This window comes from Malaclemys terrapin, chromosome 3, assembly GCF_027887155.1.
Source record: "Malaclemys terrapin pileata isolate rMalTer1 chromosome 3, rMalTer1.hap1, whole genome shotgun sequence".
Lineage (NCBI taxonomy): Eukaryota > Metazoa > Chordata > Testudines > Emydidae > Malaclemys > Malaclemys terrapin.
In genome coordinates this window covers 37,210,175-37,229,093 of record NC_071507.1, presented here as the reverse complement: position 1 = coordinate 37,229,093, position 18,919 = coordinate 37,210,175, and the positions used below count along the sequence as shown (strand labels likewise).

At 41.2% G+C, this 18,919-nt stretch overlaps 1 protein-coding gene across 2 annotated transcripts in view; it reads right to left on the bottom strand.

The window, feature by feature from the left end:
- Positions 1–17,305, bottom strand: part of THADA (THADA armadillo repeat containing) — a 327,070-nt gene extending 309,765 nt beyond the window's left edge. Inside the window, exons 1-8 of one of the 2 annotated variants that reach the window (XM_054024500.1) lie at positions 17,214–17,305; positions 12,089–12,189; positions 10,102–10,196; positions 9,493–9,623; positions 4,245–4,393; positions 4,052–4,084; positions 2,567–2,619; positions 1,512–1,698 (exon numbers count right to left, since the gene is read on the bottom strand). In XM_054024500.1, the coding sequence (XP_053880475.1) occupies positions 1,512–1,698; positions 2,567–2,619; positions 4,052–4,084; positions 4,245–4,393; positions 9,493–9,623; positions 10,102–10,196; positions 12,089–12,164 (724 nt within the window). In that variant the 5' untranslated portion in view covers positions 12,165–12,189; positions 17,214–17,305. Of the gene's footprint in view, positions 1–1,511; positions 1,699–2,566; positions 2,620–4,051; positions 4,085–4,244; positions 4,394–9,492; positions 9,624–10,101; positions 10,197–12,088; positions 12,190–17,213 lie in introns of those variants that run through there. The other variant, XM_054024499.1, reaches the window with a different exon arrangement.
- Between the last annotated feature and the right edge of the window lie 1,614 nt (positions 17,306–18,919).

Below are 18,919 nucleotides of genomic sequence, written 5' to 3'. Positions count from 1 at the left end.
GTTCTAACACCGTGTTAGCTTTTTTGACTGCCACTGCACATTGAGCAGATGTTTTCAGAGAACTATCCACAATAACTACAAAATCTCTTTCTTGAGTGGTAAAAGCTAAATTTAGATCCCATCATTTTATATGCATAATTGTGATTATGTTTTCCAATGTGCACTACTTTGCATTTATCAACATTGGGCAACAAAATGACAGATGAAATTCAATCACGCAGTTTTGTGAGATCCCTTTGTAACTCTTCTCAGTCTGCTTTGGATTTAACTATCTTGCATAATTTTGTATCATCTGCAAATTTTGCCACCTCACTGTTTACCCTTTTTCCATATCATTTATGAATACGTTGAACAGCACTGGTCCCACTGCTGATCTCTGGGGGACACCTCTCTCCATTTTCAGAACTGACCATTTATTCCTACCCTTTGTTTCCTGTCTTTTAATCAGTTATGGATCCATGAGAGAATCTTCCCTTCTATCCCATGACTGCTTACTTTGCTTAAGAGCCTTTGGTGAGGGACCTTCTCAAAGGTTTCCTGAAAATCCAAGTACACTATATCCACTGGATCACCCTTGTTCTGATGTTTGTTGAAAGAAAGAATCAAAGAATTCTCTCAGAGAATTCTAATAGATTGGGGAGGCATGATTTCCCTTTACAAAAGCCATGTTGACTCTTCCCCAACAAATTGTGTCCATCTAGGTGTTCAATAATTCTATTCTTTACAACAGTTTCAACCAATTTGCCTGATACTGAAATTAGGTTTACTAGCCTGTAATTGCCAGGATCGCCTAGGGAACCTTTTTTTTAAAAAAAAAATGGTGTCACATTAGCTAACCTCCAGTCATCTGGCACAGAATCTGAACTAAATAATAGGTTACATACCACAGTTAGTAGTTCTGCGACACTGGTATCTGTGCTTCTGATAGCACAACCGTGTATTTATTTGGTACAAATTTTCTGCACACATAAAAGTCTGGCAATGCTCACCGAAGCTATTTGTTAAAGTTTGAAAGATAACAGAAATGCCACTCACTCATCAAAAATATCTATTCATTATAATTGATAAGTCTCATTTCTCCCTCTGTACATTCTGCTCATTCTGAATTGACGATAGCAGTATGATTGGCATCTTAGGCCTGGTCTACACTAACCCCCCAATTCGAACTAAGGCACGCAACTTCAGCTACGTGAATAACTGGCAGGCTCCCCCGTCGACTCCGCGTACTCCTTGCGCCGAGCAGGATTACCGGAGTCGACGGAGAGCACTTCTGGGTTCGATTTATCGTGTCCAGACAAGATGCGATAAATCGAACCCAGAAGTTCGATTGCCTGCCACCGAACCAGCGCGTAAGTATAAACAAGCCCTTAGTAAGCTACCAGAATCAGTACAATGCTCAGTGACTTAAATTGAAGGAGGACAAGTCCAAAAGACAAGTTTTTCAACAAAGAACTATTTCAGTTTCTTACTAAGAACAAACTTTATAATATTTAAAAACTGCTGATACTTACCATCCATTAAAAAGTTTGTGAAGCTCTTCAGTAAACCACACATACTTTGCCAAACAAGAGAACCGGGTTTCTTCCAAAGACTTCCCTGAAATTTTTCTTGTACTTTCTGTAGTAGCATCATTGAAACTTTAATGGCCATCAATAAATCATGCATCAGTCGAGTTTCAGCAATACTATTTCCACTAAGCTTTCTGAAAAGGAAAAAAAAATAGAAATAAAGTCAACTAAAATTTGTATTTCCCCCATGCAAATATTTTGTCAAAGTTACAGAAAAGAAAGTTTTTTTACTTTGTTCTATCCACTGAGAATATTATAAAAATAAAACAGGAAAGCTAAGTCCAAGGCATTTTCACTTTTTTTTTTTTTTTTTTTTTTTAAAAACAACTCGTTGCATGCTGATTAAACAAATACATAACTTTGTGAACAAATCTCGTCAGTCTTCATATTGTTACAATCAATAATATTAATCACAAAACAGCCACAAACATTTCAATTTCTTTTGATATTTTATCTAAGTCAAAATAACTCATGCTGTGATCATTTTTTAACAAACCGGGAACAGGGAAAGTCAAGTGGAATACTAAAAACTTAACACGGAAAAGATTTTATTCAGCCCTTGCTATGTAAGCTACGGTCCCATTCTCATTAATATCAAGAAAAGAATGGACCAATAAGTGGTTAGCAAGATTGCATAAGGAACATAAAATAGTGATGCACTGTCCCCACTTTCCAAAGAAGCCCCATTCATTATGATGGAACCTGGGTTTCACCTTTTCAGTATTACATCACTAAGTTAACAGGACAAACCCCTCTCTACTCTTCCAGTATCTTTTCCTCTTCTATTATTAATTATGAAAATACAGCATTCAGATGTCTGTTAGGTGGCATAATACTGCACATATCAATTTTATCACTATGGCATTTACATCATTAAAGGATTTATTGTCACCAGAAAGAATATTCATAGTCAACTGTATGAAAGAATATTCATAGTCAATGACTCTCCACAGAGAGTGGATTTGAAATAGCTAAATACATTTCACATTTAATTTCACTTGCCTGTTTTCTTCATGTATTTCAAGGACAGACTTCTGCAGAAACTGAAGAACTATTAAAAATAAATTATAGTAAGAAATTATTTTGTTTAAAAACAGACTGAACTGCAAATATGAATTGGTCCCACATGTGTGCGTGCAGGGTTCGTGCATGGACAGAAAAATTATTTGCCAAATGGAAGCAACATTACAACAGTACATATCAATCAAATTTGAACTTCAGTATAGTCTCATAGGAGTAGTGTTCAAAGGAAGTGGAAAAAAAATCCATTATAAAAATTGTATAATTCCCCTGGGCTGTGCAACCTTAAGTTATGCTGAGAAAGTCGATAAAGAGATGGTTCCAAAATAAGGATTGGCAGCTTGCTGGAGGAAAGGAACTCACTCACACAAGCTTTGCTCATGCAGCTTTGCAACAGCCTGGGGCACGGGCGGCCAACCTGAGCCTGAGAAAGAGCCAGAATTTACCAATGTGCATTGCCAAAGAGCCACAGTAACACGTCAGCAGCTCCCCATCAGCTCTCCCCCATCCCCAGTGTCTCCCACCCACCAGCAGCACCGCCCATCAGCACCTAACCCTCCATCCCTGCGCCTCCTGCCCGCCACGATCAGCTGTTTTGTGATGTGCAGGAGGCTCAGGGTGGCGGGAGGAGGAGCAAGCACACGGCTGACGCAGGGGAAGGAGCCTTGGGGGAAGGAGTGGAGTGGGGCTGGGGCCTGGGGCAGAGCCAGAGGTTGAGCAGTGAGCACCCTGTAGCACATTGGAAAGTTGGCCCCTATAGCTCCAGCCCCGGAGTTGGCGCCTATGCAAGGAGCCGCATATTAACCTCTGAAGAGCCGCATGTGGCTCCAGAGCCACAAGTTGGCCCCCTGGGCTGGGGTCTTCGAATTTTGTCTAGACAAAGACCTAGTTTTCCAATATATCAAGTTGCCATTACCCTATGGTCTAGAAACGGACTCTAATAAATGATACAGTAATTAACTGCTATTGTAGATCAAATTATTCATCACTGCCAGTTCCTGGTTCTCTCTCTTTGGTAATGGTTCACAGATATCACATCCAACCTGAGGGTTGGGAAGTGGGAGAGAGAATGCCTCGTGTCACTAATAGCAACTTCTGCTCTGAAAAGGTTCCACTGAGATCTGTTCATTCAGAACAGCAATAAATGCAACTAAGGGAATTGAAGATGGAAGATAAAAAGTCATGGAAAACAGACGAATCTACCAAGTTCCAGCTATAATGGAGAAGAATATCTTCATGCAATTTTTTCATTTCTAGTAAGCCCACTAAGAAGAGCTGTTCAAAAAATTGTTTATATTATCTTCACATTTAGTTTTTGTTGAATGTGAGTTTTCATAAAGAAGAAAGAGTGGGGCTTATGCACATTTAAAATTTCATGCCTGTCTTAAGCTATTCTCAAGAAAACATAAGCAATCAAAAAGGTTACATTTATTATATCTGTTACAGAAATAGCATGACCTTACCTTCTTTGAATAAATTCTTAATACTTGCTTTACCTATAGGGGGGAAAATATGTATTTCAATAAATGTGTGTTGGAAGCAATCATTTACTTTATCACAATAAAGTGAGACCAAGACCATTATAAACAATACCAAGTTCCAAATCACAATTGAATAAGTTAAAAATATGACAGATAATATTGCATGTCATCATACCTAGGCTGAAGTTTTCCATACAGGAAGCAAGATTGTCCATTACTTTTCTGTACAAGCATAAGTCTGTAGTTTTTAGTTCTTCTTTAAGACAACGAACAAAACTGTGCACTGCTTCATTCGTAAGTTGTTCAGGAAGGCCATTTAGTGAACTACAATAGAAAGAGAACAATCAATTATTTCAAACAGAATATTAAAAAGCATCCACAATATCAAAGTTGCCAAACTGGTGAAAAACTTAGGCCTCAGTCCTGCAACTGGATTCACTCATTTCCCCCCTTTACCCAGAAAACAGGAAGGCTCCCAGCACACAGAAGAGGAGCACAACTGGCACTAGGACCCAAGAATCAGCATTCAGCTGTAGAGTCAGTGGAGCCCAGATGCAACATCCTTCAGCTGGGCAGCTCTGCGCTTGCAGAAATAAGTGGGGGGTCTGGAACGTAACCCTGTGTGCCCCCCATGCCTCACTTCCATCTGGAGGGGGGCAATGCCCCCCAAACTGCGCCCAGGGTCATCCCCCCACCATTCCCTCCCGGTGCGGCTTCCCTGCCATTTTCAGCAGGCAAGCACAGGAATTCTGCGGGGAGGGGGGGGGGGGGGAGACATTTTCTAAGGGTGAACAGCCCACAGAATCCCCCCCAGGAGTACTTTGGGCTAACTGCTTCTTCATCTTTTTCACCACTCATCTTTTCATTTTCTCCCATGCTGCCCCTTTGACTTTCAGCAGCCTCCCTCGCCTCATCTCTTCTAACCTCGTAACCCCCTTTTCCAAAAAAGGAGAGAACTCTCTAACAAACACTTATTACATGAAATCCTCCAGGGATTATCACTGCAAGATTCAGACTGCTTTGATACCTCATGCTTGTCACCCAATGTATCATCTGTTAAAGTAGACTACCATCCTTAGGGCAGGGAGCTACTTATGTATATGATGCCAAGCACTCACTCACACTCAAAATATAACCAACATTATTTAAGCATTTAATTGTCCCCTAAATTAGTAGACTATAAAAGTTACTTTTCATACATAAGGGTGGAAAGCATAGAAGATGGGAGAGTATTTTTGGTTGCAAACTATTTGGATAACTCATAGGAAATCAAACTAGTCAGGATTTCTCCCCCAAACATTTTATTTAGTGTATAACTGTGAACACTAAGCAAATTTACCTCTCAGACTGTGAAACAAACAAGGAAACAATAGTATCCACAGTATTAATCTTAAAAGTGTATTTATATTAGATTAGATTAAAAGTGTATTTAGAGTCTGATCCTGTAGTCATTACTCAGGGAAAAATCCTGATTGAAATAAATAGCAATTTCCCCTGATTAAAGGCTGCAGAATCAGACCTTTTATCATATTTCACTGAATTAGTGTTTCTCCCGCCCCACTGTCACATTTCCACAGTTTAACTGCAAGACTCATCAATGAGCTAACACATTGATAATGAGGGAATTCAAAGAACATAGAACATTAGAACGGCCATACTGGGTTAGACCAAAGGTCCATCTAGCCCAATATCCTGTCCTGCCGATGTCAGGTGCCCCAGAGGGAATGAACAGAACAGGTAATCATCACGTGATCCACTCCCTGTTGCTCATTCCTGCTGGAGAAAAATCCAGAGATATTGCCCTATATATCCATTCTTTACCTATAAAGGAATTGTACATTGTGTCAAATTAATAATTTGACATCATCAAATAAGCTCTTTAAGAGCACTGGGCATTTTTTTTTTTTTGACATTTAGTCTTCAGAGCCATAAAACAAACCTCAATGCAAAACAGAAGAGCTATTAACCTCAGGCTAAGGGAAAGGGACTTTGATCCACCACCTCTCTCTTGGAAAATGGGAAATGAAAGAGAAGGAGCAATGAATACGCAGCACCTAACTATGCTTTTCTGAAACATAACTATGAAATGCTCCAGCAAAGGGGCTTCCATGTGATCTTTTCTTTCTGTATTTTGAGAACAGACAACAAGGAGGTAGACCCAAGGGCCTTCCACTGTTCACTTATGCTGTGAATATCTGACTAGAAGCAAATGCTGATTAAGCAGCATTTATTTGTACTGGGTCCTCTCTACCACTGTTACTGCAATGCTACATGGGGATTTAATTTACTGAAGCACCAAGAAATCAGCCCTCCACTCAGATATCTCTGCATCCAAATCACTAGGGATTCCCATCCTTACAGCTCCCCTAGGATTTGAGAAGTTGGGATGCTACACCTCCTGCTCAATCTTCTTTCCTGCTTCCCACCCAAGGAGACGCTTGGATTCTCCACCAGGTCAAACTTATGGAGGTTCCTGACTCCCCTGTCCTTTTCCCATGGGATGGAACAACCGAACCTTTCATCTGTCCCCACAGAATGCATTTGGACTGCTCATCACAATAACTTATTTATTCAGTGCCATTCATCCTATTTGTGTTTTTTCCTTGCTATTATATTGTTCTTGGGGGGGGGAAGGGAGGGGAAATGGAAAAATTAAAAGAGCTAACAATGGCCTAGAAAAGGTAGCAAACACCACTGGAGCAGAAATGACGGTGGAGCGACACCACCAGAAGAGGGCGCTATAATTAACAGAGCTGATCCCCAGGACATCCAGCAGGGGGCGCCGCAGTTGTGAGTCCCACCCCATCATACGCTGGAATCCAGAATACTGTACTAAACACAAATGTATTTAATATCTGCCAGCCTTACTACTTCACATCTGACTGGACAATAGTTGATTGTTCTGTAATTTGTTTTTTTTAAGATTAATTTTGTTTAATCGCACAAGGTTCCATTAGAATATAGAGCTATTAGGATTTAGCCCTTTGCCCCTTTTCTAACTCAGAATTCAAATTAAACACACAGCATAATATTTTGTTTCTATGACAATGACCTACTTAACTTTATTAATTTAAACCTATTAAAATATTTTATTTAATATGACACATTCTAATTTAATTTTGAAAGTAGAGCATATATGCTTGTCAGCTTTTCCACTATGAACCCTTATTTATTGGGGTGTAGAATAGCCAAAAAAATTCCTTCCTATCTTAAATCTGGCACATAGTTCCTCATAATGGAAAAGAGTGGTTTTTAAAGCAACATGAACCAAATAACTTTCAGTAATATGCTTTTATAGAAAACAAAGTTGTTGTTTTTTAAATTAAAATCTATTTGTTGCTGTATCCAAACCAAAAACTTCATTTTAAAATGACATTTGGAAAGCATTTAATGAATTACATACACACAAAAGGTAAAACTAGTCTTAAATTCTTTAATCTGAACTACTGCTTTTGGATATAGCCATTATATTAAAGGAAGTACCGTATATACTTGTTCATAAGCCGAATGTTTTTGGTAAAAAAGTGACGCATCAAAGAGCAGAGGTCGGCTTATACATGGGTCTACACCAAAATTTGATGATTTTAAATTCTATGGAATCATTGAATTGAATATCTAATACATTGTCGTTTTGTTTACCTGGAATGTCTGCAGGCATGGAGCCCCTCAGCTCTCTGTGGCCGCGGTTCGCCATTCCCAGCCAATAGGAGCTGTGGGAAGTAGCGCGCCACTTCCCGCAGCTCCCATTGGCTGGGAACGGCAAACCGCAGACACTGGGGGGTGAGGGGCTCCATGCCTATGAACGCTCCAGGTAAACAAAACGTCCAGGCCCGCTTGAGGCTTACTCTAACGGGCCAGGAACCAAAGTTTGCCAACCCCTGAAATATAGGGTCGGCTTATGAAAGGGTCATACAGTTTTTGCTATTTTTACCTAACCATCTTGGGGGGTCGGCTTATAAACGAACGGGCTACGTGGAGCACATATCAGCTTAAATTCTCATATTGCTTATCTTGGATTCCTTTTTTTAAATAGTATTTACTTGCCTTTCCTTAATGTTTTTAAAATTACTCCAAGCCAAGACTCTGCAGAATTTGTTCATTCTCCTAGGATAGTATGAATAAAATCCCGGGTGGATTAAAACTAAGTAGAGCCTGGATATGGCTATATCAAAATTTAACAGGCCTCTAAAAAACAGTGAGGTGCCTCTGTGTAAGTTCTTCCTCACGCTCCCAGACCACCTACCCCAGAACTCCTTGAGATTTCAACCCCCCCAGCAGACTTCTACTCCCCATGACTCTTTGAGATTCTTTTTCTTTTCTATCCCTTCAGTCAACCCAAAAATGAAATCCTGGTCCCAATGAAGTCAATAGGTGTTTTGGCAGGATTTCACCCATGGTTTTCCCACTAAGTCACTGCTGCACCAATTCCAAATCTCAAGCATCATACCTTAATCTACAGATCACCAGCAATAATGAGACCCACCTTGCTGTGAGGTCAGTGGGAGTCTAGCCTGCATAAGGACCGAAGGATCAGGTCCATGCAGCTACAGAATTAGGAGCAGATGCTGCACAAATATGTGTGGAGTTGAATTTCTGTGCTTGCATGAGTCTAGGTCCACCAGCGCACATTTCATCACAAAATCAAGGCCTCAGGCTCTAATTCTGCAACTAGGTGCATGCACACAAGTTCCCATGCCACACAGGCTCCCAATGACTTCAAGTCAATGGATTTTTGCACAGCTACAGGAGGGGCACCAGTACACAATACATTGCACAACAGAAGCTTTATATTGTATGCTAGAGCACAGATAATTTCTTACTGCTTATGTTTTGGAGTGTATGAAATTAAAACATTTAAATACAGGATCCCAAACCACAAACATATCAAAAGGTGTAAAATTAATGAAAACCATACAACAGTACTTCCTAAGCATAAGCATGTGCCACCATAGCAGCTATCATAATAAAATTCTTTGTACCTAGATGGAACACAGACACCAAGATTCATCTTTGACTGTGGAAATAAGTTTTATTTTCTACCCAAATGCCATTTTTAAGTTATATTTTAATATAGTTTATAGTACCCACATGTGTGTTACTTCTTTATGTTTCACATTCTACCATTTCTAGTCATGGAGTATACCTCCAGATCATAAATCAAATAAATTTACCTACTCAAATAAATCATATTCATCAACCAACATAAAGCTATCATTTCTACAGAAGCCAGCTAATTTTAAGGCAGAAAGGACAACCCACGTCCTTATTACAATAATAATGAATGTCAGTAATGGAACTATAATACAATAAAGTACCTGAAAGTTAAGTGAAATAGTCTGTGGCAGCAGACGTTCCTACTTAGCTAAAATTCTACTATTTTTGAAAAACAAAAAGGGTTTTTTATTTACTATCCAATTTGTTACCTTGCCAACACCTTTTTCAAGGGATTCTTTGCGCCCAGTGAAAAATACATCACTCCAACAATATCCAAACAGCATTTAATCATGGGGCTACATGCAGAGTTTCTATCCATCTTCTTCAATAATGTCATAATCTGTGATCAACAAATTAAAAACCATACAGAGTTAAAACTTTTGTTTATGTTCTCATACATAAAATAAATGAAATTCTCCTTTACCTAAAATTTCATTTTGCCAAATTCAAAAAAATTTACTTCACAAGTTTCTTTTTCTGCCACCAAATTTCAACTGTCAGAATAAAGGTTCAAAATTTGTTCCTGTTCTGTATTTTTTTTCTGCTGGCAGACACCTCGCATAGTCTGATTTCAGAGGCGCTGAACACTTCCAGCTCCCACTGAAGTCTATGAGCATTTCTGAAAAATCTGACTAAACTTTTAATACATTTGGAGAAATACCGACTGCTCTTTTAAACTGGTCCTAATAATGTTTAAAATGTACAAGACAAGTGTACATTAAAAATAGCTCTTGCTATTAGGTGCCTAGAAAATTCCCCGGTATCATGATAAATTAGCAGTTACAATTTACCATTAATTAACATTAGCAAAGACTTACCTGTTTGATAGAGCAGATTTGATGGATACCATCAGACAGCTGTACACAATGCAACAGCAGAGAAGCCAGATTTTGGTCTTCAGCATCTGCAAATGCTACATTTTATTTGGGAAAAGAAGCTCTCTTTAATCGGGAACCACATAATAAATAGTAAATTGATTTTCTGAACCAGTAAACAATTCATAATTATATCATATTTGTAACATATCACTATTGTTTTATCCTTTTCCCCCCTACACTTGATCTGTCACCCTCCCCAGCCTATCATCATAACAATACTTAACACTTATAAAAATACATTACATGTTCAATACCTTAACCCTTAGCCAAAGTTCTTCACAGAGCAAAAATGACTGCACTTATATGAAAATAGTATATAAACATTAAAGCCAGAATCAGCCCATTATTATTCTGCAAAAGAATCTGTGTGGATATAAGAATGTACTCCTACACATACTTTTACAGAACATAAGGAGGTGATCCTGAAAACACACTCACACATGCACAAATTTCATATTCATGTAATTTTTGTAAGAAAATTAACAACCAAAGGGAAAATCCATGCTAAATGGGAAGTTCAACTAGACAAAACCCAATGCAAAGAAAAAAAGCAAAAGGAAACAGAAAAGCCAGTTCAGACCTCATTTTTAAAAAGTCACTTGGAGTGACTCAGAAAAGGGCCAACTGCAGAGCTTCTAAGATTGGAGTATGTAGGCATCAGCCCTGTAAAGAGAATTGCATAGGTAGACCACAGCACCTGGACGCTTCTCTGTGCTGGGTCAGGGACCCAGTGCCAAATAGAGGAGAAAACATTCATCTCAGACTAATTTTGGTGGGCTGCTTGTTCCGTGTCCCTAAGGCCAACAGTGTGTCATGTCATACACAAGGGTTTTGGGGAGAGGACAAGAAGCAGCAGCCCAGACCTAAGGACTAAAGGACCTGCTAGCAGCAGATTTCCATCCCAGAACACAAGAGTGATATAGAAGCAGGAGGGAGGTGCTCAAGTTTCTCTCACTCTATTTTAACTGATCCAAAAGCAGAACAGTCATTGAGGCCAAAAACTCAGCAAGATTCTAAAAGGGACCAGACATGTACATGGACAACAAAACTATCCAGAGTTATTGTAATGAATGATAAAATTTTTGGAAGTGATATTAAACCACACGCTTTAGGGCGCAAGCCATTCTAACAATGCAGTCATTTGGACTCTGGCTGGAGACCTACGCTGCAATTTTACAGCCTCACAGCCTGAGCCCAAGTCAGCTGACACAGGTCAGCTGTGGATGTTGAACTACAGTATAGACATACCCTAAGATCAGGATGGAACTTAATGTCAGAAGCAGATCATCCCATATTTGATTAATGTGGTGTTTTTAACCTTCCTTAGAAGCATCTGCTTTTGGCCACTACTGGAGAAAAGATATTAGACTACATGGACCTCAGATCCATGTGTTAATTCCTATGTTCCTAATTGTAAGCTACAAAGTCAAAATTCTCAATAATATAAACATATTTGTCTTTATTACTAATTCCTTTTACAAAGACTACAGAAAACTTGTATCACATTTGATCACCAAACATACAACATTCTAAAAGTATCTGAACTACCTCTTCAAATCAAACTAGCCCTGAAAAATCCAAGAATCATGAGAAATACATGAATGCCTTATTTTGCAGTTATTTAAAGTCTCTTGTGTGTTTTTCTCCTTAGGAACCCTCTGCATCTTTATCATAGTCCTAAAAGGTCCATTCATACTTTAAACCATCCATTCACACCCATGAGTAACAGCCAAGATTCCTCAGAAGGAGGATGGAATAGGACTCCTTTGAAGCCTGTCAAGCTAAAAAGCCTTTTAAAAAAAAAAGTTATTCTCAGGGACAAAGCATTAAAAAAAACAAAAACAAAAATCAATTTTAGTAGCTATTCAGGTAATTCTACAAACAGACAAATTACACAAATTAATTTAGGGAAAAAAATAATACTTACACCGAAGTGTTTCAAGCTCTTGGCACTCAAGAACAAATGCATCAACTTGAATTTCTTTCTTCTTCTTCAAAACCATTTTTGTTTGATTAAAATGTAACCTACTTTAAAAAAAAGTTTTAAACTTTAGGACCTGCTAAAATACTGTTTCAAAGCATAATTAATTCACAGACAGTTTCATTTTTAGCTATTAACATTGATCTTCATTATTTTCCCTAAAATAGTTTGTTCCACTCCATTTTAATCTCCACAATCATTTTACAGGAAATGTAGTAAATTCACTGCTGTTTCATTTTGTCACTTTTAAGCACTTCAAGCTTTTCATCCAAAATTCACTGAGGATTCATAACACAAAATAGAAGACAAAAACCACAGCACAGGCCATGTCTATACTACCACTTACGTCAGCAAAACTTATGTCGCTCAGGGATGTGAAAAAACACCCCTCTGAGCAACATAAGTTTTGCCAAGATAAGTGATACTGAGCTCCTCCCGCCGACATAGCTACCGTCACTATGGTTACAAGTGGTTTAATTATGTCGACAGGAGAGCTCTCTCTCATTAGTACAGCTGTGCCGCTGTAAGATCTCTAGTGTAGATATAGCCACAGTCTCAAAACCAGTGGATGAAAGATAGGAACTATATAGCAATTTATAATGCACTCATTACCATGGTACCTGAGAACTGTAAGCCCTTGGAGGGCAGTTGGGCCATGTAATATTGGCAGAAAACAATGATTAAAAATTGTTGGGAGAATAAGAATTAAAGAGTTAAATTTCAACTGGCCAAGGTCCTATCTCACTTAATGTTTAAGGCCAGCCTGACCTGTATAAATGGGATATGAAATCTACCAGGCAAGGTCTTTTAGAGATCTACTAGTGTAGAGATGTCTGGGTTTCTAATAAAGAGTGCTAAGTAACAAACAAGTAGGGCCACCCAGAGGATTCAGGGGGTCTGGGCAAAGCAATTTTGGGGGCCCCTTCCATAAAAAAAAAGTTGCAATACCATAGAATACTATATTCTCGTGGTGGGGCCCTGTGGGGCCCGGGGCAAATTGTCCCACTTGCCCCCCCACCCCGGGCAGCCCTGCAAACAAGTGACTTTTCACCAGTATTAAAAAGATGTTTTAAAGCCCAATTACATGTTATTTGATGCAAAACTTTAAGAATTGGAAGGTGCATGTGATTGTAAATGGGGCACAGAGCCTTTCAGTTCTAGGTTAACAATTCAAAGTTTAGTTTAGGTTGGTAATGACCAGAAAGCATCACCATCCAAAGGTTGCTTGATAGTTTCTGTGAAATGAGATGGTAGTTTCAGCCTAGCTCATGGTGAACAGTCACCCACTTCACAAGAACTACCAGACTTTAATCCCCACAACTATTATAACATGTAAGCAAACAAAACTGGTGAGTAAACTATTCTCTTGCCACCAGAGTTGCGACCAGATCCACAAAGGGACTTAGGTGCCTAAATCTCAGATTTAAGAACCACTGTGATCCACAAAATCCTCCCTCACTTGGTTGCTGCCTAATCCTGTAGGTGCATAAAATCACTCGACACCTATGTTTTCACTGTAAAAATCCCCTATGTGCCTAAGCAGCTGCATTTGGGCATTCTACAGCTGCTTCAGGCATGCATCTGGATGCCTATCACATGCCTAAGCCCCAGCATCATCCTCAACTCTGGGAAAGATAAAAAGGGAGGCTGCCACCTCCTCCTCTGTCTAATCCAGGGGTCGGCAACGTTCAGCACCCTAGCAGGCCGGGCCAGTTTATTTACCTGCTGACACGGCAGGTTCGGCCGATCGCAGCCCCCACTCGCCGTGGTTCGCCGTCCCGGGCCAATGGGGGCGGCGGGAAGCGGCGCGTGCCAAGGGATGTGGCCCGGCACACTAGGGTGCTTACCCTGGCGAGCCGCGTGCCGAACGTTGCCGATCCCTGGTCTAATCTTTAGCCCACTGGTTAGGGTACCTACCTGGCATGAGAGAGACCCCAGTTCAATTCCCCTTCTGCCCAATAAGAAGGGGTTTGAACAGGGATCTTCTAGCTCTCAAATGATTGCTTCAATGGACTAAGGGTTATTTTGATGTAGGTGTCTCATTCTACTTTAATTAAATACTTAAATATTAATTGGGGCACAGAGAGTGAGAATCACTCTACAGTCCAGTGGTTAGAGCATTCACCTGCAAAGCGGGAGACCCCCGTTCAAATTTTTTCTTCTCATTAGCTAGATAATCTATCACATCCCAGTTGAGTACCCTAACCACCAGACTAAGTTTTATAAAGGAGGCTTCTTCTTCACCCACCCAGCTGTTTTGCGTTGAGTGAGAATGGCACCTGGCTAACAAGAAACGGCTTAGCCGCCTGACTCCAGGAGAGAGAATTCCATCTGTGGATCACAACCCGAGACATTTCCCTACCACCCAGACTTCGGCTAACCGCGGCCAGTGGGAGCCACGATCGGCAGAACCTGCAGACGGGGCAGGTAAACAAACCGGCCTGGCCTGCCAGTGGCTTTCCCTGAACAAGCAGCGGACCGGCTTTGAGAACCACTGCCCTATGCAATGAACAGAGAGAGATAAACACTTCAGCATGTGATCCACAAAAGCCAGCATGCAGGGTGTGGAGCTGCCTTAAGCTAGCCAATGGGAGATGCCTAGGAGAGAGGCGTGTGCTAAGTGCCATCCCTCTCACAGAGGTTGGCCTGAGTCCAGGCTGCAGGAAGGTGCCTATCTTCGCTTGAGAACTGGAGTCACTCAGTTTAGGCACCTAAGCCACTTCTTGTGGGAATGAGTTAGGTACCTGCTTCGCTACACAAAAAATGGCCAGAGGAGGAGGAGGTGATGGGACAAGAGAGAATGGAAATAACGAGAATAACGTTATAATCTAGTGGTTAGGGAACCCACCTGGGAGGTAGGGGACCCGCTTCAAACCCTCTTGTTCCAATCACTCATTATTTATCCACAGTGGAACAGCTTCACAAGGAGAGACTGAGAGAGCCCCATATCAAAATATCTCACAGCTCTATGGTTAGAGCACCCTCCTGAGGGATGGGAGACCCCTGTTAAAATCCTTTCTCCCCTTCTGGCAGAGGGGGGAAATTGAACTTGGGTCTTCTACAACCCAGGCAAGTGCTCTATCCACCAGACAAAATATTACAAGGTGGGCAGCACCACCTCCAGCCAGATTTGGAATGGGACCTGATTCAGTAGGCATGCTTGAAGGCCACCTACTGGATCAGGCCCTCTATGCAACTTAGGTGGCTGAATGTCTATCTTCCCATTTTCTGAATCACTCTGGGCTTAGATGGGAAACAGACATCCAGATGCCTACAGTGGGGCAGCACAGGGCACGGCCCAGGCTCTAAAACTTAGGTGTCTCGGGGATTTTTACAGTGCAAAGTTAGGTTCACAGGGAGTTTTGGCACCTACAGGGTTATGTAGCAGCCATTTAGGAGCTTCATGGACTGCATTGGTGCCGTACACAGGGACTTAGGTGCCTAACTCTGGACTTTAGACACCTAAGTTGTTTTGTGGATTGCACCCTTAGGCAATCTGAGCTGAAAGGTTATCAGTAAAACTGTAAGACTTACTGTTTGTAAAACACTGAGAACTACTGATGAAAAATGCCATAAGTGCTCCGTATTATTAAAAACAATTTAAAAAACTGTTTTCTTTCAAAGTTAGGTTTCCTGTATCCCATTTACTTTTCAGCTGCTAGCTGGCCAAGATGTAAGTCCCAGGTTGTACCAGTTTCCACTCTCCAGACACATACAGCAGATCAGCAGTCACTTTAATTGATACCTTATCTACACCAGGCATTTTAGTTTCCATCATTCACCACCTGTGCAATTCCAGGTGATTGCAATGGTTAGATGACACCAAGGCACTTTTGCCATGGTGTCCACAGCCTATACTACTGATGCCACCAACAGAAAACTATAGTATCCCACTTATCATATCATAATCACGGCCAGCGGGGACTAATAAGCCAGATACAACCTCATATGCCAAGGCTACCCTAGCAGTTTTTGAGATGAATAATTTGTGGAGAAAGAAAACATGATTTGGGACAGGAAGAGTCTCCTCCCAGAGAAGGGATTGATTTTATTTATATTAAATGCATAATATTAGTGCAAATCTGTGCACGTGAAAGAGAAAAAGATCATGATTCGAGGGCTTCAGTAACTCAGCCAGAGGTTATGGGTCTATTACAGGATGAGGTTCTGTGGCCTGCAAAGTGCGGGAGGTCAGACTTGTTGATCATGAATGGTCCCTTCTGACCTTAAAGTCTATGAGAGCCAAAAACTACTTTTAGGAAGTAACTTTAGGACTGTAATATTGAAAAAAAATTATTAAAGCTAATGTTTAAAATCAATTTTACACAAGTTAAGAAGGAAGGTACTGTACATCTGGGGTCAGGCTTGAGTTATGAGAGGTAATACCCATCCACAGCACCTTTCATTTAAGCATCTTGAAGTTCTCTACAATACCAATTTTCGAGATGGGGAAACTGAAACACATAGTGAAGAGCTAAATTTTCTCCTGGCCTCAAAATGTACTCGGACATGCATACCTACCCAGTTGTGCCCAAAAGTGAGAGTACTTCTTACGCAGCCAAATGCCTCAGAGACCACATAGATAAAAATCTGGCCCTAAGCAAATAGGCCAAGATAAATAAATGACAACATCATGGAAGAGGACCCAGGAATCAAGCATTCTAGTAGTCCTTTGCTCTTCACCTACAACGTACACTTTCCAGTCACCCTGCAGCCAAGGGCATGAATGCAAGAGCACCAGGGAATTAACACTCTCCTTCTCCCCATCATCAGAAAAAAACAGAAGAACGCATTTACCCCCATCATCTGCATTTACCCCCCTTCTCCACATCACTAGGGAAAGGGGCTGGACCTATGATCCCCCATGCCTCCGGGGCATTTATTCCCCCCCCCCCCCATCTCCAGGGAAAGGGGCAGGGCAGATGCCTCCCACCCCACTGGGGCATTTACCCTCCTTCTCCCCAACACCAGGGAAAGGGGCAGGACCTGCGCCTCCCACACCTCTGGCACATTTACCCCCATCACCTGCGCCCCCCAGCACGTGGGTTTCACTGAGACGCGCCCCCCTTACCCGATGGGGACGCTGGCTCTGCACCCAGTCTCTGCTGCCGCCTCCCGGCCACCCACCCACACTGCCTCCGTCCCCAGGCGGGGCTTGGTCAGGTTCCGGCCGGGCCACGTGTTGTCCCCGCTGAGGAAGGGGCGGGAGAGGGAGGGGCCGGGACGCGGAACCAAACCGCGGCAGCTGTGAGTGACGCACGCTGGCCCTCCGGCTTTCGGTGCAGTGACTGACTGACAGATCCCGCTCGCCAATTACGACACAGACACTGCCCTTTGGCCTCCAGGAGAGGCGGGATAAGCTCCGAAGCTAAGCGGTGCTGGTAAGGGACAGTACGTGGATGGGAGAACTGTCAATCAAGTGTGCTGAGGGCTTGTCTACACAGGAAACTTCTGGTGCACTTATCACCATGGTATCTGAGACCCGTATGCGCTTGGAGGGCAGTTGCCCCTTTACCTCTTTTTCCAGATAGATCCATAGACTGAAAGTTCCTCAGTGTCAAAATCAGTGGATGCAAGCTAGGAACTATATAGAAGTGTAAGTGCCTGCAGCAGCACATAGCTTGTGACTGTTCAGGAAGCAGAATAAGCTATAGCTGTAAAACTGTATTGGGTTAACAAAACAAACAAATCACCCCAAATAGTTACATAGCTTTTCTCGTATGGCCCATTGCTTAGTGGGGTCAATGGTGTGGAGAGCCATGCAGTGGTGGTACGGCGCACTGTGCTATAGGCAGATGGTGTCATTTTTAGAGTTTGATATAAAAATCCATTCCTGGTTGATGCAGTAGTAAAACTTGGCTCTGAATTTCATTCACAGAATCCATGTGTCAGACACTTGGGCCCATGACTTGGAACACCTCTATTAGAATTCACCTCCTGGTCTCTGTCAAACCAGGATCCACTAGCAGCAGCAGATGTTGGTTTGTTCCAAAACCTAGGTTTCATTTGAATATCCTCCATGTGACATTTCCATTAAAATTACCCTGTATTATTTTTCCATACAAGTTGAGGTTTTCCAATTGCAGTGTGAGTGTAAATTCAGTTGGGGAAATTTAGGCAGCCAGTTTTGAATATTTGACCCTACTGTAATATCACTTCAGTTGCAATCAGCACTAACACAAGTTAGAGCAAAGGCTCTCCACCTTTCCAGACTACTGTACCCCTTTCAGGAGTCTGATTTGTTTTGCATACCCTCAAATTTCACCTCACTTAAAAATTACTTGCTCACAGAATCAGACATAAAAATACAAAAGTGCCACAGTACACGATTATTGAAACGTTGCTTACTTTCTAATTTTTACCATATAGTTATAAAATAAATCAATTGGAATATAAATATTGTACTTATATTTCAATGTATAATATATAGAGAGGTATAAACAAGTCATTGTCTGTATGACATTTTAGTTTGTACTAACTTCACTAGTGTTTTTTATGTATCCTATTGTAAAAGTAGGCAAATATCTGGATGAGTTATGTACCCCCTGGAAGACCTCTGCATATCCCCAGGGGTACACATAGCCTTGAGAACTACTGAGTTAGAGCACCCTCTTTAGATTGGAAGGGCTACTAAGAATATGCTCTCTGTAGGGTCTTCACTATGCATGATGACTAAACTTCTATGTTTTATACTGATGCTTTTAACTATTGTTAGAGTACTCACAACAATGGATTGGTACTTAAATAGAAATCATATAAGTTAGAATGTTACCTCTT